At 38.9% G+C, this 27,461-nt stretch overlaps 3 protein-coding genes across 7 annotated transcripts in view; 1 reads left to right on the top strand and 2 right to left on the bottom strand.

The window, feature by feature from the left end:
- Window positions 1-11,791, bottom strand: part of LOC124297242 (reticulon-1-A) — a 46,088-nt gene extending 34,297 nt beyond the window's left edge. For both annotated transcript variants that reach the window (XM_046748053.1, XM_046748054.1), the window contains exon 1: window positions 9,563-11,791. In XM_046748053.1, the coding sequence (XP_046604009.1) occupies window positions 9,563-11,258 (1,696 nt within the window). In that variant the 5' untranslated portion in view covers window positions 11,259-11,791. The remainder of the gene's footprint in view (window positions 1-9,562) is intronic.
- LOC124297243 (serine palmitoyltransferase 2) lies at window positions 260-22,442 on the top strand. Of its 4 annotated transcripts, XM_046748061.1 has the most exons (12): window positions 260-456; window positions 13,450-13,863; window positions 14,887-15,057; window positions 15,405-15,559; window positions 16,096-16,241; window positions 16,340-16,558; window positions 17,104-17,267; window positions 17,342-17,503; window positions 17,663-17,925; window positions 18,675-18,804; window positions 18,894-19,044; window positions 22,305-22,442. In XM_046748061.1, exons 2-11 carry the CDS (start codon window positions 13,696-13,698, stop codon window positions 18,999-19,001), a joined length of 1,686 nt encoding a protein of 561 aa, XP_046604017.1. In that variant the 5' UTR covers window positions 260-456; window positions 13,450-13,695; the 3' UTR covers window positions 19,002-19,044; window positions 22,305-22,442. The 4 variants fall into 4 exon arrangements, with proteins under 4 accessions (XP_046604017.1, XP_046604015.1, XP_046604018.1 ...); XM_046748059.1 differs by lacking the exon at window positions 22,305-22,442 and having other exon boundaries at window positions 18,894-21,245; XM_046748062.1 differs by lacking the exon at window positions 22,305-22,442 and having other exon boundaries at window positions 261-456; window positions 13,450-13,693; window positions 18,894-21,245.
- Window positions 21,696-27,461, bottom strand: LOC124297240 (centromere protein J). Its single transcript, XM_046748051.1, has 4 exons — window positions 26,763-27,461; window positions 22,925-26,452; window positions 22,624-22,819; window positions 21,696-22,430 (listed from the first exon to the last, which is right to left on the bottom strand). Exons 2-4 carry the CDS (start codon window positions 26,437-26,439, stop codon window positions 22,299-22,301), a joined length of 3,843 nt encoding a protein of 1,280 aa, XP_046604007.1. The 5' UTR covers window positions 26,440-26,452; window positions 26,763-27,461; the 3' UTR covers window positions 21,696-22,298.

The following is a 27,461-nucleotide window of genomic DNA, read 5'->3' as shown; positions in this document are numbered from 1 at the left end:
TCCAGAAATCCACTCGGCCATTATTCATAACATCTCGCTCGCAGAAACTCGAGCAAGTGTATAGAAAATTTTGAGCGAAGTCGTCTGAACGAACGAAGAATTGCAGGCAAGAGGTAGAAATGTAAGTTGGAAATATCGCGATTGAACACGAGACGAGGGTAATTGATAGGAGGAGACAAACGCCTACAGCTAATAACAGGGAATTTGTGTGTGGAAGTGTGCGTGGAAGTGTGCCTCCGGTTTGGTCACACAGTGCCGAGTCAGGCGGCACCAAGTGCGGTTCATTCTCGGTTCTACAAAGATTCGGCTAATTATTTCCTCATTTCCGCGTTCCACTCACCATTCGCATTCGCTGAAACTCCAAGCAGGTTGTTTGTATTGACTGGTAGATTTTTATCAGTGCCTTCTCCACTATTCTTGTTTTGTTTAACGAAGAAGAAGAGGAAGAAGAGAAGGGTGAGTTTTTGTTTTCAATTTTTTTCCTCTGAAATTTCAACTCCATTAACGCGATTTATACTTTCGTTATACCATCACTTATACCACATGATTTGCAACTGTCTTACAATTATTTTAAAAATTCATGTGGCACAGTGGTTTGTGCCTATGCAGATAACGACCTTATCTTCACATGCTTGAGGAAAACGAGCATGTTTTATGATAATAATATACTGTTGGTGAGGTCGAAAGTAGTTGCCGATTTTTTATCATATTGAAGTTAATAAGGTTATCGTAACGATTCATATCGAGGAAAAACCATTATTTCACGATTTTTGAATTGCTTAAAATTTGGTGAACCGTAAGAAAACAACACGCACTGATATTTCGAAATCTTAACTCCTTAAAAATCATTATAACATTTAAAAAATTTTGATTTTTACAATCTTTCGTTACGATAACGTTAACTTCAACCTCGTGATTTTTCTAATATATCTTCTTCGCCGTTACTTGCAATTCAACACGATTGAGTGAATTGAACAAGCCGATTTTCTTCTGTTTTCTTCACCACGTATCATGATCGGAGGTTATTTCGTAGAAATGTTTCATGAACAATGTGACATAGGATAAATCCACCAAGGTTTATGCATTTGAGAGTATATTTTAGGGATTGAAATTTGACTGATGGTCCAGAACTGGAAAAATTGGTGAAAAGTCAACCAATTGCAAAGAAACAGACATCACATGTCGATGAGTAAAATGTACTCTCAGTTACCGAAAAGTAAGCGGATTTCAGTGGAATGTACCTTAAATTGCATACATGCAAGCAAATTTACCATATATCACATAGATGCTGCAACTTATCCAAGAAATAGCTGCATCGAAGTTTCTGTTCGAAAGTATTGTATGTACCTGCATGATCGTCGTCTTTGTCTTGACTGGTTGGCTGGCAAGACCGCCTAAATTAGCCTGAGTTAACTCTCGGTCGTGGATATATTTCAACTGGTGCGTGTTTGAATGGGAATTGTAATCAGCTTGAATTAATATGATCTAGAATTAGAAGAAGAATGTCTTGACGATATGATTCGTAAATCATGGCACGTTTCACGTACATCGAGTAATTGATTCGTGAGATGAACGAGGTATATAACTCATTTCTTTAAAGTTATTTTTCAATTTACTGATACCGTGTAAGCAGTGTAATTTTTCAATACTCAACACGTTTTATAATCATAAATGCATCTGAGTTACCCCGCTCTAGGAAATTTTTGGCGTTATTTCTTATATAAAGAAGCGAGTTACGTAATCGGAATTCACGAAGTATTTCATAATACGCGTACATGTATTTCATAATCGCTTATAATTACATGATAGGGTTGGTCATTACTTGAAATTAAGAATCCAATAATAAAAATTCATTAGAAAGTCGTTATTGCAGTCATATTCAATGTCGATGAACCGGAACTCATACGACGCGGTTTTTCTAACATCCAAATAATCACGTTTTACGGTCATAGTTATCAAAAGCCAAGATTTCCACAAAATATTAATAATCGCTTTTGGAGCAGCAGAAAACAAAATTATGCAATTCAATTTCTACTTGTTATAAACATCATTTAATCGATTCAATGATTTGTTGGAGAAATTGATTAGAAGAAAAGTTTGAAAAACAAGATTACATCACAATTATTAAAACAAATACAAAGCTCTGATTGGTCGGTAGCATTTGGATTACTTAAAAAAGTGGAAAAACATTCAGGAAACGGTCGCAAGAAGATTTACGGCCATTTTCTATCAATAAATCGAAACCTGAACCGTAAGTTTAAAAAATTCTTTTGTAATTTAATCTTAATGTACACACTTGACATTGACAGATTAGTATTACGCGGCAGAGTTGTTCCCTTGAAAAATATCTGGAAAGTTTCTTCACGGCGATAAAAAAAATTGAACAATCTAACATTGAAGGTTATGTTTAAAAGTGGAATGCAGAATTTTCATCAAAATCAATAACAAATAATTTTAAGTACCAATGCGACTGTGACTAAAACCCTTAAATAATACAAAAACAAAATAGAAATATGTCGCTCCAGTATCAATTTGGAATAGATGTACATTTTTCGACAGGGTAAAAATGTCAAAACGAAGTTTAATATTGTCAAAGGTGCATTATTCGTCAAAGGTTGATACTTTCGAACGTACTTGGACAAACTTGAATATGATAGCACTTACACTTTCACGCTCTAGCTTGCCGACCACTGTGATTTCGAGTGTCGGTAAAACAGGACGATGAATACACTGTGATATTTGCTCTGATATACCTTCGACAGATTTATATCAAAGTTATCTGTAACACCTCTTTATCGCACAATCGATCAAAACATCGAAACGGTCGTAATCGGGACGGTTGAACGAAGTGAATTGCGTCATCGTTGAATCATCGATACGGTTGAACGAAGTGTTTAAGACGAAAAAAACTTTCTCAGCGTTGTGTTGCTCACAGTTCGATTTAATCACCCCAAAGACCTAAGTCGTCATTACTCGACGGAATATTCTTTCGAGATAATATTCACCAAGAAAACTTGTAAATGTGATTCTTCATGTAGACCTTCGCCTCAGTAATCTGGCTTCAAACATTAGAAGTTCCGTTCATGGAATAATGGAACTGTGCAGCAAATAGAATAAAGAAAAGGCCAGTAAACCCGGAATCGTTCAGTTGGGTCCTCGGATTTATATCCTAAGACTCGGCTACTGAGTTAGCGAAAATCGTGAAATCACGTGTAAAAATAATTCAAGTGTGCCAATTCAAGACCGCGGATGAGGTCGAGCGAAGAATTCACCGGGACTTCTCATTTCTTGAAATAATTTTAGCCGCTCTGCTCGAATCTCCACACCAAGTTAATCCTGTTTACTCAATGACGTGCACAGGACGCGTCGCCAAACAAATTGGGGGAATAATTTGTTCTCAGTACGTTGTTCAAGCTCAGACGCCCCGTTTAGAGACCATTTGTCAAAGTATTTAATTTCTTTTATCAAGTGTTAATCAAAATATTCGAATATCGCCATGGCAATATTGATAAAATTCGATCAACTAGTTCTTTCAGGAAAAATCAAGTATCGTCTATATAATAAAATCCGCTACCGACGTCATGTTTAAAACCACGAAATCCATATCATTGAGTTCAATTTCGATGAACACGATATACACACGCGCGTATAAAGGAATATCTTTCACATGTAGCTTTACTCAATATAATTCTATACCCTATGGTAACTATATACGTTTCGCCTTGAGAAAATCGTTCACCGCGATTTAGAACACAATAGAATGACCAAGTCCGTGTTAAACAGAGGAATCTCCTTACAAACTTTCTGAACTTATTTAGAATCAGTAAATGTCGGTATCTTTTTATGTCCTGATAGTTGAGATAAGATCATGCATTAATTATGGTATATTAAAGGTCTTTAACTTCCAGTTGAAGAAGTTACCCCGGCCATGGGAAACACTGAGAAATTCCCGATGGCGATCGAGTCAAACAACAGGTTCAAGGAGATGATAAGGAAATTATCAAAATTATGGGTTTTTACAGTAAAAATAACTCGCAAAACAATCCTTAGGCGATGTCGTATGTAGTAGGTTGACACGCACAATTCCTTTTTTCCAGAAACTGTGGTAAGCCATAGAGACTCGCCATTGGCAAGATACCAGACGAAGGTGACTAGTAATAAAACGTGTAATAAGAGCAAAATGCACGTCTTCCAACGTGGCTGCTCCCTCCCCCAGATCGCTCTGGCAGGTAAATTTCCTTCGCGCTTCCTCGAACGATCGATATAGTGAACCTGGGTAGCTTTCCTCCCTTACTAAGGCCGTAGCTTACACTCTGGTACCCAAGCATGCAACATGCGGCTGCTTCCTACAAGGTATACTGTACCTCGTTCGTATCTAACACCGTGACTTTTCGTGGATAGTAAACGTTAGAGATACCAACCCAATACTCTCGCGACCTAGTGGAATTGCGCAAGCCAATCACGATGCAGAGCGAGAGAGAAAGAGTGTCTTAGACATACTCCGGTATGGTTGAACGCAATCCCACTAGACCGCGCGAGTATTATGTTGGTATCCCTACCGTTTACTATCCACGAAAAACCATGGTATACCTTTACCTGGCATCGATAACAAGTTTGAAAAAAATGACAATATTCGTCGAAATCAATCCCCCGCATTTCTTTGCCAGATTGCGTTATTTTTGCCGTCGACGACGTGCCTTTAATATTATTATGCTTGTCGTGTGACTCTTTTTTCTGTACATCGATTTAGTTAAAATGAGTGCACATGATATTCACATTCCAGCTGGGCGAGGCCCAACCCACGAACGCAATAAGGGATATTGGCTAAGGGTGCGGTCGAAACTTACTATGGCAATCTTTCTGGAAATGCGCAGTGACCGTTACTTGTGGACGAATATGACTACGGTTTATTAATACTGCAGTTGACTTTGGTCTCCAATTTTAGAATCGCTCATCTCGCACGTCCTTCTGCTCATTTTTTACCACCACCGCAAGGTAGTGTAAGGTAAATATTTACCATATACCATTTCGTTGCTATCCTTGGGAACCAACGATTAACGAGACTGAAGTTAGTAACGTTAACCCTCTGGTCTACACCTGAGTCATTAATAACCTGATGGCACTCTTAAAAGTTGCGCTCCTACAAAGGGATTCTTTTGCGCCTTTCTACGTTCTTTTTTAAATGACTATTCACTGAGTCTAGATATCGCATTTTTGTTTGCATATTTTTACTCAGAACATTCTAACGATTCCATTTCACTAATAGAATTATAAAAACAAATCTAAATCAGTTGTATAAAGAATAGAACTTTCCAGTCATCAATGACCCATGGTATACATAATAGTGGTGACGGTAAATGGTTAGAACAGAGAGTTAATGTATCGCAACATTGAAACAAAAATTACTATTTTGCACCTTTCGAATACCTGAAGAAGTTGAATTTACAAAATCTTAGTTTTTTGATGCCATATTAATAGTTTACTAAATTTCAAGTGATCTTTAACTTGCAAAATAACGATTTTTTTCAAAGATGTATCATTACATTAACGTTAGAAACTTCAGTCTGATAACAGTTGTATGATATGGTGACGAATGCACGTTTCACGGAGTTGTCATCATGCCCGATAACCTCACAGCAAACTGTATACAAATGCCAAAGTACTGTAATTCAAAGTTACTGATCGTTGTTGACTGTACGACCGCAGCCAATTCCAGAGCATATGTAAATTCTTCAACCACTGATTACCATAGATCATTGATCTCCTGATATGTGTATTACTTGTATCTTTATACCGTTCATTATACGTGTCTATATTTAAAATGTTACGCTACAATTATCACGGCGAGCATGCATGCAGTCTGTAACGCTGGCGTGCTTATGGAGGTGCTCGAAGAGAGTCCTCAGACGGTTCTTCTTGACATGTGGTATATAAACCGTGTTCATTATACGTATTTATAGGTTATTACATGATTCAGAAGTTCAAGGGTCGCTCCAGTATCAAGTTCAAGGGCTGGGTTTACCGCCGCATTGCGGGTATTAAAGGGTCTGCAAGACCCTCCGAGACATGAGTAAAGTAAAAGAAGAAAAAGAACAGTAACCGCCAACTAATTGTATCATTTGGCCGTGAGAAGCGCAAATCCCTAGAAGTAAATGAAGGCGGACGGAAAACAATATATCTATAGCATAACTGAGAGGCTTTTCGAACGGCAGTGCGGAGAATCACCAGCTTGTAATCAACAGACCCGTATCCAAGCGAAAGTCTGGAAGTCGCGGTCGACCTCGTTAGCGATGGAGTTCTTTCCACTTGTCCGTTGATCCCATTTATAGTATGGTTTAAAATCTCAAAATCAGTTGCTACGTCACTAATGCAGCTCTCAAAGCTATAGCTGCAGTTTTAAAAATCCTCGAGTGTCATTAACCTACAGAAGTGTCACTCATCGATCGTTCAAACGGTACTTAAAAAATTGATGTTTATGTGCGCGATGAACGACGGTTCAAGTTAATGAATCGAACCTGTTTGCAAATAAGAAAAAAACACAGTCCCTGATATAGAAGCCCTTGGATACCTAAGGGCAACGAATAGAAGACAGAGACTCTTGAGCGTCAGAAATAGCCTGCGAAGTTCATTCACAATCGAATTAGGTTCGTCGACACTACAATAACGAATTCACATCAACGAACGCAGGTGCCTATGGCTCTATGGGTGTTCGTCGCATTTTTCTACAGGTAGATGATTCAAGTAGTGGGGAAGTGAATCAATGCGTGACACATACTTCGAGATCGGTTTAGTAACGTTTATTAATAGACTTTGATAATAAGCCCGGTAACTTGAAAATTTCACTCATAAATTCGACTGATGCATTAACAGATTAAATTCCAATCAACCCTAAAGTACGAATGATAACAATCATTATGTGGGTCAACCTGTACCGGTGCCCTTATAATTTACCATTCACAAGAAGCGTCTAGGTTAGGTTAGTCTATAAATAGAGATTCCGCTTGCGGCGTAACCGGCTTGAATATAAGTGAGGGCTGAATAGTGATTGTATGACTCATGATTACAGGTACACACATACATATTTTTACCGTCTCGCAGTGCTCTTTCAAGTAGTTGGACCACTTGTATTGTGAATATCATTACGAAGTCGAGACGAGGAAAAATAGGTTTGAACCTATGTTTGCGCATTGAAAAAAACTACGCGTGCAGATGAGATGATGATGATGCGTTTGCGTCACATTCGGTTTACACGTGTACAGAGATGCTATAGATAGGAAAGCAGAGACAAGCACTGTGTACACATGTCGATTGAATAATTATGAACCTCCGTTATGAACCGTTAAAATGCCGTACCAGTGAACGGGTGAACGAATATATAGACATGTATGGCAAAAATTTACCCCTCAAAAATACAACAACAGTTTAACAAAAGAATCTATGCGCGTTGAACTCGGCGAACCTCAACTATAAAGAAATAAACCTATATTTAGCGTGTTATAAGGAATTTAACAATAAGTCTGCAACTGCGTTGTTCAATCGTGGGGTGACGCACCGCGTGTCATACCTATATGTTTATTTATATACTATACGGATATTTCATTCGTATAGATCACGCTATAAAAAATAAAAGCGGCACGTATTCGAGTTGGGCGTTAGGAGTTTTTTCCGGTTCTTCAGCTCAGAATTACTACCGTAACTTATTCACACAATGTAAAAATAATCTCCACTCATTCTGTTTGACGAAACGACGACAGATCTACCACTTTCTTGCAGCATATAATCGTTTTTAGTTAGAGCGCCCTAGTCGATTTCGAACTTGCCGTATATATTTCTAAATATCAAAGTCCACGTATCACAAACGTAAAAAAGGGCTTAACAGCCCCAATTTATATACAATTCTGAACAAAAATACTGCAACACATTGTCATTTGACGCAAAAATAAAGAAATGGCATGAATTCTGTGAATTTACTATTGCAATTTCGTAGAAACCATGCCGTGTCTTCATTTCTGCGTCAAATAAAAATGTATTGGATTGTTTTTGTTCAGAAATGCATATAGACTGGGGCTATCAACCCCTTATGCAAGCGTCAGATGTCACTCAAAGAATGAATATCGCCTGAAATAAGACTTAACAACTACGGAACACTGATGTTCCAAATTTTCCACTGAAGATCACTTCCGGATTCTATTTAAGTCGCATAAAACTCGTTGCAGCAAGCTTACTGACCGAGACGAATAATTTTTTCAAGCATTAAAACAATTCCTAAAGTCCCCCAAATTCGTCTACACAGCCTCATTATGATACATATCATTTCTAACGATTTAGTTCATGAATCAAATGTTCCTGCTTGCATTCGTTTATGGTGATAGGAATTTCTGGATGATTATGACTCGAAAAATCGATGAAGATAAGACTGGTAGGCAAACAGTTCTTCGGAAAGAATTGAAATGGCTGTGAGTCACAGGGTCACGTGGTATGACCTACACGACTCGCCAACACACCTGACACGCAATTCGTATCGCTGGTTGTTATACGCTCATACATGTCGCTAGGTGTATGATTTCTTTCTCTCTTTGGATCCTTATGAAACTCATCTAAAACTTTAATGTCTAGAAGGGGAAGATCAATACGGTCACCTCCAACTCGACGACGAGAACAAATTTGGGACAATCCATGACATGATAATATAATTCGAAATTTGTAATGATACAGGGTATGCCTTCATGATTCTGATTACGTTTAGACTGATCTTTTCAGTTCTATTTAATACATGCAAAATTATCACCAAGTCTGCTCGCAAAATCTAATTACTTGTAGCTCGGTATCTCGGTGTTTTAGAATGTAATGATAATTCTGTGTAAATTTCTTTCTCAGTCAACATTTTAGTTGATGCTACACGCAGTGCTCACGAATCAGATTTCGAACTTACAAGTTCAACAGGTACAGTGTAAATGTCGTTATTTTTTTTATGAGGTTGAAGTTAGTAACGTTACTGCTACGATGCATGTTTAGGAAAAATCTTCACTTCGCACTTTTAAGATTGTTTGAAATTTAGTAAATCATAATAAATGAAACGTACTCATATGTTTTACAGCTAATTCCTTAAGAGTAATTCTAACGTTGCATAATAATAAATTTCGCCTTGATGTTTTGTTATGTTAATGTTACCAATTTCAGCCTCAGATTTTTTTCTGTTATCTACCAGGTAGCTCAGACTATATTTTTGCGTTTTTCATTCTCTCTGAAGTATGTAGTTAGATATGAACTGCGATAAGTGGACTCGTCGTTGTTCTTTGGTCACTACATAAACAAAAGTAATCCTGTCTGACGGTAATAATTCAATGTCAATTACCGTCAACTTTCATTTTGCAAAATATCGGCGATACGAGTGCAAGGAACATAATTAGAACATATATAAACTCATTTCGGATCATCGCAATGTACCATATTATATATAATATATATATATACATATATATATATATATATATATATATATATATATATATATAGAGAGAGAGAGAGAGAGAGAGAGAGAGAGAGAGAGAAAATTACTCACCTAATCCCATTTCGCGGAAAATCTCTTTAGGAGCGATTTCTTCGACTGGATCTTTTCGGTAACAAACGCCCGCAGAAGTGTCTGGTTTTTCCTGTTTTTTGGGAGGTTCCGTCTTCGTCGCAAACTCTGGTTGAGCTAGGCGAGACGGTGGCAAAGGACAAGATTCTGGATCCGATTCGAACTCCGAATCGCCGGTTTCGGCACCGGTTTGAAGGAACTTATTCTGCCCGCCACTTTCCGTCGCAATAAAATCAGAAGACAATTCGTATTTCTCTGGGGCCGAGGGTGCCCCTTTACCTGCGAAACTTTGGAACGGTTCCGGCGTACCGGAGCTGATTGGTTCCGGTGACGCATCCCTCGGTATAGGCGGCAGCGATTTGTTCGGTGGTTCCGGAGTTGGTTCCCGGTCATCGAACTTTTCCTGCAGGGGTTCGCACTTCTCAAATTTATCCGGCTTCTCTACGACGTTCCACGAATCGTCCTCAAACGGTTGCTGTTGCGCGTGTTTGACCGCCGTCTCCTTGGATATGTCCTGGATAGAATCGTCCTTAAGGAAGTCGATCGTTGGTGGTTTTTGTGGCTCCGGTAATACAGAGGATTTTATCTCCCCCAAAAAGTCCTCTTCAGGTTTTCTCACGGTCTTAACTTCGACGTTGCCCAAATTCAGACCCTCCATAAGTTTGCTCGAGTTATCTTGCGTCGCTGGCATCGTGTCTGGTTTTTTAACTTGTCCGTAAGCGTCATTGTCTGGTCCAAACAGGTCGCGCTCCAATGCCTCGTCACCGTGCATCTGATCGTTCTTGATATCTTCCAGGCCGAAGAGGTCCTCCTTTGGATCGATGATGTCCTGGATCTCTGGCATTTTCAATGCAGCTTGGGCGATATCCTCAAACAATTCTTCGAAGGATTCAGACTTCTCGGTGGTCTTGGGTTTTGCCTTGCCAACCCGGGCGTCCAGAGCGTGCTGGAGCTGGGATGCAGGATCCTCTGCGACCGACTTGCTTACGCCAGGTGCAGACGTCTTCTCGGGTTTTATTTCCGTGATCAACGGATCCTGGGCGAATAGATTTTCCTGGGGACGACTCTCAGCCGGTTTAACGTCCTTAGCTAAGGTCGGCTGCGATGGGTTATAAGCTTGTGGTGATCGTTCGCTGTCCATAAAGGCCAGAGACGCAGCCTTGGGGTCTGCACCCTGCGGCAGGGGTGTCGGGTGGAAGGGGTGGAAGGGTTTCGACGCCTGCGCAAAGCTTGCAACTTCCCCGAGGATGTCATCGACGTCGTTGATTGGCTTGTCGAGAACGTCGGCCAGGGTTCGTTTCGCAAAATCAGCCGAAGGGGGCGGGGTTGCGGGCGCAGGCTGCAGGTAGACTTCGTCAGCTGGTAAGCTCGAGTCCAGCAGACTTCGTTGGGAGTTGGGCACAGCGTCGTGTTTATCGATTGAGGCAGGGTGAACCTCGCCGACGGCACGTGGTACGTCGACGAACTGCGCCGGGACCGCCTGATCCTGCTGGCCCTGAAAGCTGGCGGCCATATCCTTGCTCTCCTGTATGGGCGAGGTGTCGTGCTCCAGGTGTTCGAAGTCGTCGAGTGAGTGGTGATCTCGTTTTAGTTTGCTAGCCGCGTCGGCATCCCCCGGATGAAGAGGATTTTCTTTGACCTTGTCAACCTTTTCCTTCGGTAATTCAAAGTTATCCATACTTATTATTGATTCGAGTTTTCCCACCTAAAAACGAGGTTCGATCACTCCCGCTGTCACAAATCCTCCTTGTACGAAAAAGTGCTTTTACAAGGAACTGCTCGTCTCCTTTCTATCGGAGCAAAATATTCACAACGCGCAATTGCGTATCAGCAACACCCTTCTTCTGAACTTGTACGTGTCAAAGTCGAACGGACACTGTGATATTTCTTTCCGAACGATTGCGTACCGCGAATGCCGCTATCATGGGCGAGAGCGATGTGGGAATATCTCTGGAAGTCCGTCGTTTATCTGATTATTGGGTAAAATGATTTACGGGGAGGTTAACGCAATTAACCGGAAGAAGAAAATCCCTTCTCGTTCTTGAATTTTTTCGCGTGTCTCAGCTGTCAAATGTCACAGACACGAGTGAACCGAGGAGAGAATGAAGAGACAGACAGGCAAAATGCAGCGCACACAGCAACGCGCACAACGGGCAGTTAGTCAGGCAAACAAGGCGAGGGAGCGGCACCAACAGCAGCCACTCGGATTCACTACGCGGTCCTCGTCTCCGCGTCGATGTGGTAGTGCCAGTTCTCCCACCCGGTTGCCGGGTTTCCAATGTCCCCCTCCGGCGCGTCGCAACGTCCCTCGTTCCATAGCCGGCCGGCAACCGGCACCTTCCTTTCGTTGCATTTTTTGCTCCGCCCCCGCCGAAGCGTGAACCTCACATCGAGGCAATTCCACAAACCGTTCGAAAACTCTCGGCAGGGGCGTTACGCGAAGGTGACCCTCAAACCCCGAACTTCTGCGAAGATGTGAGATTGCTCTCGTTATGTTTCCCATGTTACACCCCATTGTGCTAGGTAGAGAAAACACTGCACATTGACGTGGCCACGGGGTTTCCGCCTATCACATTGGTACCTATGGCTACAACCCTTCGTCTAATGGCTCACGATCAGAATCCCCGATGCGGAGACGTCTTATTTCGACACAGTGATCAAGGTTGATCGCAATAAGTAAATATACACTTACCTGCCTTTATTTCCAACGCCATTGACTGATAACATAGTCGAAAGAATATCACAACTGTAATCGCATGTTCCTAACTCGATCTATCAATATACTGAGACAAATACTTACCTCGCTTAATGAAATTTGCACAATTGCCACTGTTCTGTGGCGTACGACAAATTACTTTTTGTGCCATCACACTTACGTCGAAGTTTCTGTTATTCATGAATACATTGGATCATGTCCAAAGTATTGTTGATCATACCAAAACGGTCTGATCAACGATACTTTTGTTAGTTATTTATAGACAGGGTAAATAATTTCAAGTTGGTGAAATCTATTTGGGAGAACATCCATGCATTGACGACCCTGTTATCCCCACCAGACTGCAACGAGACCGTCCGCGGGTGACTCATGCCGCTTTCGAACTCGCACCTCGTTAATTGTCGTGCGGTTTTTAACGCTCAGAACTGGCGCAATGCACTATTCATATAAAAATAGAGACGGTAATTAGTACGTACCTGCTTGTGTTTATAATTTTATAATTGACATAACGTTCTAACTGTTTTCAGTAAGGTCGGTTTGTCTATCGATACTGAAAATTACGTCATACCTAGGTCAGATTCAGAAATGTAAAATCAATCGTGTCTGCGATAGCAGCCAGATGACCGTGAGGATGGAAAACTCCACATGAGTCTTCCTTTTAATCTTCACACTGTATCTCAATTTCTCGTTGCACAATGACAATTATGCCTATATCCGAGCCTACATCGTACGTAAAGCAAACCGGCTTCAACGCGTTGAAGTAATGCGCAATGGTTTTGTGGTCTTGTCAGCGATCTATTTCTTCCGACCGCAGTGTTCCGTCCCCCAGACAGCTGTTTACCCTCTAGGTAAAATAATTTTCCTGAAGAATTAAAAAGTTCAACTGAAAGCAAACAAGCTTAACAGGTCGTGCAATTTTCAGGGACCCTAAAAAATATGAAATACAGACAAAATCATGTCTTTGAATCCTAACCCAAGTTCGAGGAGGTCTCGCCTTGTATCGATTCAATGAACGGAGATTACGAAAATGGAATAAATAGAACACACGTAAAACATGCTCTTTGCTATAGCTACGATGGTGTACAATTTCGATTCTTCTTCGAACCAATTGAGTTTTTCAGGCACTTTAAGATCGCATAATTTTGAATTCTAGGTGAAGCGAAGCGAGGTGGAAGTCTCATGTTGTTCCTTGAAGACTAATCAGTGCGTGGGGATTCAGAGTCTGACCGCTGAGCCAAGAGGAGAGAAGACGTCCGTGTATCACGCGATTGCGGTGATTGTGGAGTGTGGACTGGTGCGGACACGCTAGAAGAGCGGGGGAAGACGGTGACGCGCAGGCGTCGGTACTGCAGGCATTGCGGTGGGAACTGCCGAGTGTCCACAGCAGTGGCGGATAAGTATGCCTCTTGTGAATAACATGGCTGCCACACGGTTTCGCGTTGCATTCGCCGCCACTCAGGATGAAGACCCTGAAATATCGTTGAAAAACGGCATTGCCACCCACCCGGCTATTGGGAACGGAAAACTAAACGGTTATGCAAGCCTCGCGAGCGATCTTCACGTTCGGGTAAGTCATACTCCACAGTCACGTGTGCTCCAAAGACATTAGGGTATCACTAATCGGAAGGTCATTTGACGCCTCCCTCTTGCAAAGAATTTAAATTCACACGGTATACGCGACAGTTAAGAAGGTCGGCGTAAGGCGTGATGCGCGCTGCTGTAATTGGCTTTCGAAAAATGTATGTCCAATTCGCACCGGTAAATTGCTCCTCGATCCGCACACTGGATGGTCATGCTTGCTTATGATAAGCTATGAACGTCATTGGGTGTTTCCGCGAAATTTATGTTTGTAATTTTCCCGGTTTCCTGATAAGATATTACTAGTACAACTTGCGACACACATCGTTACGAGCCTAAAGGTGTTCACGTTTCTACTCTCCATAGTTGAGATATTGTTTCTCAAGTAGGTTCAGAGCTCGTCGTTTCTTAAGTACATTAATTTCCAGTATATGCTCTTGCCTATGGCTACCACGCATCGTTCAGCAGTTCAGAAATCAAAGATAAAACATCATACTCTGAAATGATCAAATATGGCATTGAAGTCTGTTTTGCTAACTTATAAATTACTACTTTTTGAAAGAATGCTGAACACAACTTGTTTTTTTGGACACTTTATTCCTTTACCTTTTTTCAATTTTTTCTGTTTCGCTATGACTGGTCAACCAAACTCGTTTTTCAGCAGTCAGTGAGCTAGAAACTGTTAAAAATGTGTAAACTATAAAAAATACGTATTGTGACTATTCCTCTGGTTTCTGAATTTTCAAGTGTAATATATGCTAGCATTCTGATCCTCAACTCTAGATGTAATTTGGTAGAATAGTGTTGGGGGGGGGGGGGGGGGCACAGGGGGAGACCTGGACGAAACTATACAAACGTAGCAATTTGACTCACTAGTAGTAGTGCAATAGTCCTGTTTTTCTAGTCTCTTCATCAAATGATTTTCACCAATGGTAATAATACCACAGTGTGTAATCATCACAGAATCTTTATGGGCATTTATGGCTGAAAATAAAATGCTCTTTTTTTTCAGAAACGAAGAGTTGTTGACACACCAACAAGCTACAAGTCGAAAGAATCGTTCGAAAAAATATCTTTCATAACATCGGCTCTTACCCACCTTGGATTTTACTTCTTAATGTTCTTAGGCTTTGTTAATCAATTACTGTTCACGCCGAAAGTGGCTCAAGAACAAAACAGAAAGGTACAACAGTCTGTGTATTTATTCTGTAAAATACCTTAATCTTAATCACTGAACTATAGTAATTTGCATTTGGTCGTTAATCGGTGTGCAATACAACTTGTTAAATATTCATGTGAAACATTTTTGTGTAGTTCACATTAGCACTGCCGTTTGGGTCAAATGCTAATACTTCAGTGGCTCATCTGTTTAGAGATTAAATTTATCAGATTATTCAGTGAAACAGTTTTTAATCATCACAAATACATAATTTTATTGCCTTGCAATATGATTTTCATACGATGAAATCATATCTTCACTCCTCCAGTTACTTCTTGTATGCAATATTGATTTCATATACTTCTCTATAGGGTTACGCTCCACTTTATGATCAATTTGAGGTATTTTACCTACGATATGTTTACCGGAGAATTCGCGACTGTTGGAATCGACCAATTTCCTCCGTACCCGGTGCAGAAGTTACGCTAAAAGACCGAGTTACTCACGATTACGGCTGGTCCTTCAAGTGAGTTTAATTACGTACAGCTGTTATTCACCAGAAGAATTGAACTGTGAATGTTGTAATCATGTGAACTTGCTGATTATTTATCATTCTCCAAAATCCTGAGCTAACAGTTTCTTACACAATGAGAAAAAAGTGGTGACCTACTTAACCATTTTTGCCTCCATCTTGCATCCCTACACCTTCTTGGCCTAGATATATATTACGTTGGTTGGATAGCCTAGTTTGACTTGTGAGCTGATCAATAATGCTCAGTTATTGGTGATAGGGAATTAATCACAAATGTTTGCGATTTATTTTGACTGTAAATCATGAATTTGTAATTACACGCAACTTTTCATTTCTAACTAATCAGTACATCTTCAGTGCGATGATTAACGTTGAACATTTCATTAACTCACAAGTCTGAACAATTGCCAAAACTGGCAGTAAGCCCATAGCGTAAATTAATTTTTCATTTACTGCATATTCACCTGGAATTTGATTGAAGCGTTATAGTTTGTGTTCCAAAATTTGCATTCATTAATCGTTGGTTACAGATTCACAGGAACGGAAACCCGGTGTATAAATTTAGGCTCTTACAACTACCTCGGATTTGCAGAATCATCTGGGAAATGTGCAGAGCAAAGCATCCAGACGCTCAAGAAGTATGGCTGTGCCAGCTGTAGCACGCGTCTGGAACTAGGTAAGAAGGTCGACAATAAAGTCATATTGATTGTAAGGATGGAGTCGAAAGATTAAAAAAAAATATATATTTACCTACTACGGTGTGATTTGTTTCAGGTAACATGCCAATTCACAATGAACTGGAGAAATTAACTGCCAAATTTCTCGGGGTTGAAGATGCAATTGTATTTGGAATGGGATTCGCGACAAACTCTCTTAACTTACCATCCCTCATTACTAAGGGGTGCCTAGTTCTCAGCGACGAAAAAAACCACGCCTCTCTTATCCTCGGACTTCGATTATCAGGTGCCGTTACCAAGGTCTTCAAACACAATAGTAAGTATTTCCTGATTCAAAGATAAAAGGTATTTATTCAATATGCGGAAATGAAGTTTCTGTTACACTAGTATAGTTTACGCAAATTTGCAATATTTGTCTTCCGCTCGTACACAATATCTATGACTCATATTGCAAACTTATGCATAGTGTAAAACGACCCGCTCTGCCTCCTTGATGCACAATCTGGTATTTTTTAACAAGGCAATTCCAATGAGCCTAATATTTTGATTTGTGTTAAAAAAAATTAAAAGACCAGTAGTAAACTGATTAATGTCTTGCCTAAGGTTTTACGAGCATGAAATTTTATTTTTATCAGACTGTCCGCTTCAACCAGTTCCGCAATTCTGGCTTTGGTCCAAAATACCAAGTGAAGTTTAATAGTCCAAAATACACAAAAGACTGTTACGTTTCAGAATCAAGCTAGGTATAGAATCTTGAACTAGACTAAAGAGGAATGAACTGAAAAACTCCGGAAACACAAAGAGTTATACCTTACTCAAAGCGGCTACGATCGCAGGTAACACGTCTAAAGCTTGTTCTAGATACAAATCATCTCGAAAGGTGTTTGCGGGAAGCAATTGTACACGGGCAACCCGGTAGCGGCAAGCCATGGAAAAAGATATTCATTATCGTCGAGGGTATTTATTCCATGGAAGGCTCCATCGTTCACCTTCCTGACATTTTGAAACTGAAGAAAAAATACAAGGTAAGTTCTCTGCGAAATTCAGACACTCTGATAACTTAATTCATGGCTAATCACTTTTGTTCTTAATTTGATAGGCCTATCTTTACCTCGATGAAGCGCACAGCACTGGCGCTATGGGGACCCATGGTAGAGGGGTTTGCGACTATTATGGAATCGATTCTCGACAGGTCGACATACTTATGGGAACTTTCACGAAAAGTTTTGGTTCTGCTGGCGGGTACATAGCTGGCACTAAGGTGAGGTACACTTACAATGAGATATAAGAACGATTAGATGATTGTTCATGTTTTAACGATTTGGCCATGTAGTCAAACCTAAAGAGAATCTGAGCATCCTTCACACCTGGAATTTGCTTCACTGTTCTTTGGACTTGATTGACAAAATTCTTCTTTCAGGAACTTATTGATCATTTACGAGTACACAGTCATGGACATACCTACGCCTCGTCCATGTCACCACCAGTGGCGCAGCAAATTATCACTTCAATGCGTATCATAGCTGGAGAGGACGGCACAGACGCGGGACGCAATCGCACGAAACAGCTTGCCAGAAACACAAGATATTTCAGACGCAGGCTCAATCAGATCGGCGTGATTATTTACGGTAACATGGATTCGCCAGTAGTGCCTATGATGGTTTATCTCTACTCAAAAATCGGGTAAGTTGGCCCTTCAAGTATGTTCTTCGGTTGAAAATCAATCATTTTTTCGTAATTCTATTATGAGATGATCTGACGTTAAGTATTTATCTAATTGATACATTTGTAAGCTACAATAATTTTCCTAAAAAAATAAAATAATGAACAAAGTTATAAACAAAAGCTCAGATAACCATTGTTCATTTCGAATAGTTTTAAAATGCTCAATAATCTAGCGTATTTATTCGTTTTCACTCTGCGATTAGTCTTTTTTTTAGAAGTCAATTTTCTATAGTTCTACCACTATTTTTTTTTATCACTTTGGTATCGTTAAATATTCAATTTTTCAATACTGTGCTAGTATACATTTTGATCAACAAATAACGGTATTAAATTCACTATTGAGAGAAAAAAAATCTATTTCCGCAAATTCGTAAAAAAGCTTTTCATACAACATAAGTTATCGTGGGGTGAGATAGAACCAGTATGTTAAATTTTTCAACGTTTTCCATTGGTTTGAAATGTAAAATCGAAATCGGAGCTCTTGTCCATAGTTTTGGCTTCTTTGTTTTGTGCCTTTCCAAAATAATCGCCCTAGCTTACAGATGTAACAGCTTGATAAACACGTGACGTGTGACCATCTCGGAATAAAATTACCAATAAAGTATTGATATTCCTGTAGATATAGAAAGTATATACAACCTCCTTACAGCCCCCTAAGTTTTAGACATCATGGCTATTGAAAACTACGATTATAAAACAATTTTCAGAACCGTGGTGCGAACGCTGACAGGGCACGGAATCGCAACGGTTGGCGTCGGTTTTCCAGCCACTCCGCTTATGGCGGGCAGAATACGTTTCTGCCTATCAGCGGCGCATACAAAGGAACAGTTAGACTACGTAAGTAATTCGAACAATCTATAATCGAATATTTGGCAGTATTTTCTGAAGCAATACAGTATTCATATTTTGCTCTGTTCTCATTACAGGTTTTAAAAAAAATTGAAGACATTGCTGACACGCTAGGCCTCAGATATTCGAGGAAACCACGCGATCCAAATCCGATAGAATATTACTCAGACAGCGAAACCGAATGACCTGCCTCGTAGTCTCAGCTGGTTTAGAACGTTCAATACTAGGGTAAAGCTTTTCTTGTGATGGCTAACGGGGTGGATGTCACCTTATTCACTTAGACCCTAGTACCTCAGGTCACTAACGGCAGAAGTCGGATTCACAGTAACAGTTGAAGAAAAGTTACCCTCCTAATTATTTATCTATATACATACAAGAACCGGCTAACACGTAGAGCGAGAACAAAAATAAAACTCTAGCACATACACGAAATAGCATATAGCGGAAGTAACAGATCGGAAACGTTGAAAGTACACGGGATTATTTTACCTTTCCTTGTAAGCCTGAATCTGGGGGAATATATTAACTAGTCAGAAGAATTTATCAAAGCTAATCAAACCGTCGATGTATCAAGTTGACTGCGACGTAAACGAAGCTTATTTTAGGCTAATCATAATGTGCTGGCACAAGCGATTGATTTCTCAAAATCAAAGGTAGCAACTGTAAAAGTAAACGGATGTAAACTCAAAGTGGACGGAGTATCTTATATCACCTGTTTTAAATATAAAACCTTTAATGTTACATGACACATATCATAGTATCTGTCAATTGAAGGTGCAGTTTATAATTTCTAAATTTGACTTACGGTGCGAAACGATTCATAGAATCAGTTTTCATCAAAGAAATAATATTACCTACTCTTTATCGGGTATTTAAACGGCACAAATACCGAACGCTTTGGCCACTGAATAATTACCTGTATGTACATCGGACTTTATAGGCAAAGAGAAATTCAATATTGATGTATGGAATTTTTTAGTGAACATCAATGTCGCCAAAGCTTTTAATTATACAGTTAATGTTGCCTTATAGACCAGCGCGCCTAGTGCGATGTGGTGCGACTTATTATCGTAGAATATAGTGGTAGGTGTAAATTCTTATCTCCCTATTTTTTCACGCGATTTTTTCTCGAGGATATTATTAATGATCCCTAGATGATCTGGGCGGACTATGAAGAACCAACGAACTCCAGACACGCAATGCTGTATAATCATTCAACGCAAAGTATAATGTACTCACTTTCCGACCCCTAAGGTTATTGATAATCACGATTATAGATAGCTATATAATCCATTACCGACTTAAGGCATAGTTTCTACAATGTTTTACAGAATTAAGAAGTACCTCGTCAAAGAAATCGGTTTCAGAAAAATTCTTATTTAAATGGTCTCACAAAGTTAATACATCCTTCAGTCGTTCAAATTGCTTTACAATTAGTGGGACACTGTTTTGTTGTCTGATTAACGTTAGACTTTAGTTGTTATGAACGTGTTAGTACAAAGATTTATCATCATGCACGAATCCATGTATAATCATGGTCTTTCGAACGTTGTTTATATATTTCAAATTTCGAAATTAATAGATTGTATAATTTGTATTATAGCTGAAATACGCTTCTTCGCTTCTTTTCCAATCAAACAAAATATAAAATCCGGTACTGCTTAATTGATTCATGTGGAAAGAAAGTAGCATGGTTGATCAAACCATTCATTGTGATCTGCTAAATTTCATAAATTGCGTATTAAAAGTAGTGTTATAAATAAAGGCCCGCTGTTTCAATCTACATGAAATCGATGAACAGAAATCCAATTGATCGGTTTGTGTATACTAAGATAATGTGTAATATTTTATTTTCAAGTACAATATTTCTGTTGTAGTTATCATGACTGGCTCAGTTCAAATCACAAAAACGTTCAATTTATGTACCTACATTCGTATTATTAATACTTAATAACATTTGTAATTATATGCTTACAAGAATGAATAGATTAACCCTTGTAACTTCGGCTGGTAGGAAACGGGCAATTTGTTGTGCCATAAGTATATATCGCCATATTTGGTGAAGTGTTATATCGCAACTCTGGTGTGTTGGGTGAACAAAGAATACTATACATAAATATATACATTATTATATCCAATTTCTGAGCTTTCAAAATCGAATCAAGGCAAAAGTCAGGTACGAGATTTTCAAAAGTTTTAGCAAATCAAATGGTCAATTTGGTCAAAATTATGGATGCAGGATGTGAACTATTTCGGATTTATCATCTGTCTATAAAAATTTTATTATCAATAATACGTACTGAATTTTAAAACGTAGCATAAAATATCGTTCATTAAAGAAATAAATTGAAAATAAAATAATTATTATATATAACAGAGGGAACCTTAAACAATCTTTACCGTAAGAAAATACAAAAGACAAAAGAAAAGAAAATAAAAAAGAAAAAAACAAACACATACATTAGGGTATGCCAAAAAAAAAAAACAATTTTTTCTTCAAACGCGCATCAAAATTTCGGTAGAGTATCTCGAATAGAGAATGTCAGCCAAATATGAACTCTTAATATTGATATTAATAAATAAGAGATATTCGCATATAAACTCATGGGTGATCATTTTATCTCAGTACTTTCTTATAGAGAATGAAATTTCCTGTAAGAATCTGTAATTAGATAGTTTATAAGTTGAGCAGTTTATGGGGAAAAAAATGCAAAAATTTTCCGATTTTATTCACGTGTTATTTAAATGGAAAACGAAAAATATAAAATAGGTACCTCTAAATAACAATATTAAAATTTCATATTTGGCTGAGATTTTCTATTTGATATGCACTATCGAAACTTTGATGCGCGATTGAAAAAAAAATTGTTTTTTTTTGGCACACCCTAATATACATACATATGTACGAATTCAAAGTTCTTTAAGGAATGCACAGATTATAATTAAATACATATCTTTTAATCTCAAACTCAAAATACGCTACTATGTCTTTCTCTTTGCAAGTTTACACATTCCTATCACAGTTTTATTTTTGTAATAATTATTAATTAGTATTTAAAAAAAAAATTGTATGTAAAATATAATATTATCATTATTATTACATAGATAAATTGTACGTTTTCTTAGACAGTTTCCCTAAAATGTTTTTTTTTTCATGTAACATGTCGATGTTAAGATGAGTGATTATTATAGACTCGACATTGCGGTGGGTATAGGTATTTGGAAAGGTAAATATGCATAGATCAATCAGTTTCATTTTATTACACAAAGTAAAAAATAAGTATTCCAATGTTTTGAAATACTTTTCTCCAGATTACTATAAACGAGTTGGTTAAAAATATGAAAAAAATACAGTAAAGTTCTCGGTAATGCTCTGCTGTCATGTAAGGATGATTGTACATATATAGTTACACATAAATCTATACATGGATATACCTACGAACTAATTAAATCCAGTCTTAAAAACTCTCTATTTTAATATGTTACAGATGCTGCGAGTCCATGACAAGGTTTCCGTCTTTGTCTTTGAGTCTTACTCTGCCACCGGCATACCGTGTTTCCTGGGAACCGTCTGGATAGACCAATTTTACTGTTCCATCCGGATACTCCCGCCTCTGATTGCGAGAAAGCGATATTTTTCATGAGTCAAGAAAACATGAATGCTTAATTATATGCTAGTAATATCTTTAGCGTAAATGAGAAAAAATAAGCATTAAACAAAAAAGAAATAAATAATTAGTTAATCTATGACGAAGAAATATTCAGAGCAATTTAAAAAAATTAAGTGATCCATGTACAAATTATTACTTTGTGATCCTTCGTATGGACTTCCCGCTGGCCATTAGGCAAAATGAGGAGTTTTTCACCATCTGCTGAAGTTTCGGCTAAAGTTCCGTCTGGGAGAGCCCATTTTTCTGTCCCGTTGGACTGCAATATTCTGACGGAACCATCAGGGAACGATACTTCTACAGTTCCATCCTTTGATCTCCTTTCCACCTGTCCACTGTGGCAAGCAAGATTTGCAAATAGTAAATGATAAAACTAATCTCGATTCGATGTCTAATCAATAGATAGTGACAAATAGATCGAAACTGTAACTTCATCATACTCAGGAAATTCCAGAATTTCCAGTCCGTCGGGCATTGTGGTGTGCCAGGTTCTTGTAGTGGCATAAAAGTATTTAACGCTGCCGTCTTCCCTGCTCTCGCAAACATCTCCGTTATAGTAAATCAACTTTGTGACCATGCCGTCAGCAGAAATTTTCTTGACATTGCCATTTGCATACCAGAACTCAACGCGACCATCTGCATGTCGCACTTCTTTTATACCTTGTTTGTCTACTTTCACCCCATTCTTGTCATTCGGCGACTTTTGTCTTTTGAAAGTACCTATGGTTTCCTTGCTGCTCGCGGAACTTTTCAGTGATGAATTCTTTTTGTTGGCATAATCATCATTTCCTTCTTCATTATCGGCGTCAATTATTTCTCCAATCATGCTCTCACTCTCACCTTTCGAAAGGCTGTCCCTTTGCTCGAAATTATTTCTATCAGACAAATCTCTCGCTTGATTTGCTTCGTGTAAAGGTCTTGCAATCAGCTCGTTACATTTAAATGAATTCTTTTCATTTTCCATGCCTTGGACTGCCTTCTGCGTGGCTTCCTCATTCTCTTTCAAGCCTATAGTTGCATCTTTTAGTAGGTTTTCATACAAGTCTCGCTTCCTTGCAGTACAGTTTCTCTTCTTTGATCCCAGCTGGCTTCTGTCATAAACGATCATTTTGCTTCCGTCGGAATTCACTTGGTCACAATTCTCATTGTTCAACTCGTCCAAATGCATCGCCTCCATCATTGGTTGCACCAGAAATGCATCCTCGTCAGAAGACGAGTCCTGCTTTCGTGGCAGATGCTTTTGTGATTCTAACGCCTTGTTTATTTGATGTATAGCTTTGGTGTTTGAAGGTATAACACTTTTACTATGAAGCCTTAATTTCGTTGTTGATTTTCGTGTATTTTGAAGTTTCTGAACTTCCTGCTTCAGCTTTGAATTTTCCGACTGTAAAATTCTCACTTGACTTCTGTGCCTGGCTTGAGCGGCATTCCATCTGCTTTCTTTCTGGTTCATTTCATCTCTCAATTCCTCTAATTGATCTTTCAGACTTTGAACTTCTTGCCGTTCCTGTTTGTTTTGCTGAGCCTTGACGTATGCATCTTTCAACCGATTCTCTAGAGCTGCTTTTTCTCTAGCCAATCTTTTCCTCTCTTCTTGGGTAGCGTTCTCCAACCTTTGTTTACGTTCTTCGAAATGGGCCTCTTTTTCCTTCAAATTACGCTCCAATGTTTTTCGTTCCTCCTGCAGCTTTTCTTTCAGCGTTGTTACTGTTATATTTTCCTTTCTGAAAATCTCGATCTCTCGTTCCAATTCCAGTAATCGAATTTTTAAAAGCTCTGATTTGAATGTCAAGCCATTCTCTTCACCCGTTTGCATTGAAGTCAACTCTTCTTCGATCAAAGTCGCGTCTGCTAATGACAAGCCTTCGTTTTCAGTTTCTGAGTTTTCACTTTCTGAGTTTTCACTTTTATCATAGTTCTCTGATGCTGAATCTGAAATATTGATATCATCATCACGATGTTTTTCCTCAGACTGTTCTTTAACATTAAACTCTTCTTGCTGATTTTGATTTAGATCTGAAGATGAATTGTCATTGTAATAATGATTTGTGTAATTTTTAGAATTCATTTGCCGTGGTTGGATAACTTTGGATGGCATCTCCATGGAGCCCTTCAAGCTTCTAATTTGATTATTTCCGATAACAGAAGTGGATTCATCAGCATCTGAAGAATCCGTAGTGACCGAACAATCGCTCCACGCCCTCTGATCAGAATAATTTCGTGATGCTTCAGATACCATTGATATAGTGGAAGTATCAGTCATTGTCTTGTACTCGTTATATTCTGAAAATCGAACATGCAGACTAGTATTTTTTTCGTAATTAACTTGATGGTCAATATTTCTCTCATTTTCACAATGAGCTTCCTCACTTATTTGATAGTCTGTTCCGTAATTAGGATCAACATCAGTACCATACGGAAGTTCACAGATATTTTCAGCTGAATTTTCGTTGAAAATTTCAAGCATCTCATATTTATCAGTCGCCTGATTCTCCAAGTTTAATACGTCTCTTCCGAATGGCGAATTGTCGGACATTTCTCTTTGCTGATGTTTCGTGTAGGAAGTAGCAGAATTATTGCTCTGTGTTGTGTAAACTATTTCGGCGAGTAGCAAATCTTCATTAATATCGTGCTCTTTACTTCTCCATTTCTGTGCCAACGTCGAAACCTTATTTTTGCTAACGCTTTTAGATTTAAGTGGCGTTGATTGAACGGATTGTTGCAGCAAAGCAACAACTGTGCTTGATGTCGAACAAAAACTAGAATTCTCAGCCTTCTCCTCGAGAAGTTCAAAAATTCTTACTTCTTCAAGCTCTCTTTTAGTCCTAGATTCAATGTCTGAGGTGTCATGTTTGGTATTATTCTCCCTTTGTGGTTCCCGTGGATTGCACATCGATTTGCTCCGAACTCTGACAGGTGGTTTCACGTTTTTCAGACTCAACCTGCTCTGAGCTCTGTTCGGAATGTTAGGAAAACAATTCTTCTGTACTGAAACGGTTTTTTGGGCTACCTTCTTCACAGATTTTGATATTTCCCCAGGTTTATCAGAATGGGGTTTTACATTCTTTCCATTTTCCATTTTGACAGTACTAGGCAGTGACATGGTACGTGGCCTTGAGCGTTGTGAACTGCTACAGGCCGCTGCACCCGATCTGAATCTGGCCAATCCTTGACCTTTTTTTAAAAATGGTCTTTTCACCGGTTTCTTGGCGTTAGTACCATTGATTGACTTTTCATTTTCAGATTCCCTTAATCTCTCTTCAAGCAAAGTGTGGAAATCCTTTTTTGGAGATGGAACGGGAATATCGTCTATAATGATGGACTTCCTTTTAGGCTTGTCTGGTGGCAATGGTTCTACACCTTCAATTAACAATTCTGGAATACTTTTACAAGCCTCCTTTAACTCTGTCCTAAAGTTAACTTCCCTGCTATCCTTTTTATCACTAGCAATGGCATCCAAATTATCTGAAGCATCTGATCTTGCAGCAATGCTCAACGAATCATCAATACATAGTTCAAAAAGCTGTTTTTCAAAATTTTTTGACAACTGAGTAGCTTCAGGAGTATCTACACTCTTTTTGTCAGGTACGATATGTTGATGGGGTGAACTAAAGCTAGAATCATAGGGCAATTCGTGCTGCCTTTGAGGTGACAAGTGTTTTATAGGGTCAGCATTTGCAGGAAGAATTTTCAGGAGATTCTCATGTTTCATTGTAGCTGTATCGATCACACAGTTTTCTTCTAAGGAATCTTTGAAAACAGGATCAATACTTCTATTTTCTTCGCCGCTTATGTCTTGAACAGACAAGCCCAGTGCTTGATACATGCGGACTTGTTCACGGCTCAAGGTTTCACGTTGCTCTTGCTGGTGTTGAAGCAATCTTTCTTGCTGCTGCACTTGCCAGCGTCTCAACTCTTGGAGACGTTCCACTATTGATGCTTCCAAGGCCATCATTAAAATGTAGGATCTATAAGGAAAATTGTTGATGTGTTTTTAATTTTATCTTAAATAATTGTTATTTCCATATAGTTGATTATATGGTTTTACATTATTTTTTCGTATGACTTGTTTGTGACATCGATGAAACTATTTGTGATGCAGAAGATTGTTTGAAAACGATCTGCCACAAAATTTTATAAGATGCCGTTTAAACATGAAGATATAAGATTTTTGACACAGTATTTAAATCCTGGGAGAATTACTATATCACTGTCACATAATTACGATAGATTAAATATAAGATACGTGTTATATAATATCCATAATTTTTCACTTACCTTCTTAAAAATATAGGATTAGAATGGTGTAGGTGGTAATGAAATGTGAATGTATCGACTTATACATCAAGTTCATTGATCGCAAATCAAATCCAACCGTCAAAAACACTATTTCACTTTTTACAAATTGATGTCAGAATTATTTAGTCACTACTAAGCAATTATAATTCCGAGATCGATTAATGCTCGATTGACACCTTGTTCTCAGGAATAATACTGTCATAAGCTACATTTTATTGTTCGGTGAGCACAGATCCGTTATATTTTAAAAAATCGCATGCTGCTTGTTTACAGAATTACAAGAAGAAATGCGGCACTGCCAACTGCCGAGAGAAGTTGGCAGGGTTGCGCCGGAAAGCAAATTCCCGCATGGTCTGTGCATAAGTTTATGGCTTGTGTCCTTAGAGCATGTATGTCTGTATACGGTATGCTCCAAGCTTGCGTCTCTCAAATATGTTCAGTCAAAGCAACGGAATTCAAAATAAGCCATACGATTAGCGTAGCTTTTGTAATGCCCGTAACGATTAGTTGACTTTTATTCTTATTTCGTCTCATGTGGTGCCCTCAAGAATTTAACGACATCTCTCCATTCGAGTGAAGTGTGCGGCCGTGGAGACTAGAGGTAAGGAGGCCGAACGCAATGCTAGCTAAATGGTCGGTGAAAGTGATGAACGATCCGCGGATTGTAACCGCCTGGCG

The sequence above is a fragment of the Neodiprion virginianus genome, chromosome 2, assembly GCF_021901495.1.
Source record: "Neodiprion virginianus isolate iyNeoVirg1 chromosome 2, iyNeoVirg1.1, whole genome shotgun sequence".
NCBI lineage: Eukaryota > Metazoa > Arthropoda > Insecta > Hymenoptera > Diprionidae > Neodiprion > Neodiprion virginianus.
Note: the sequence above shows the minus strand (reverse complement) of the source record. Positions and strands in the feature narration are given on the sequence as shown.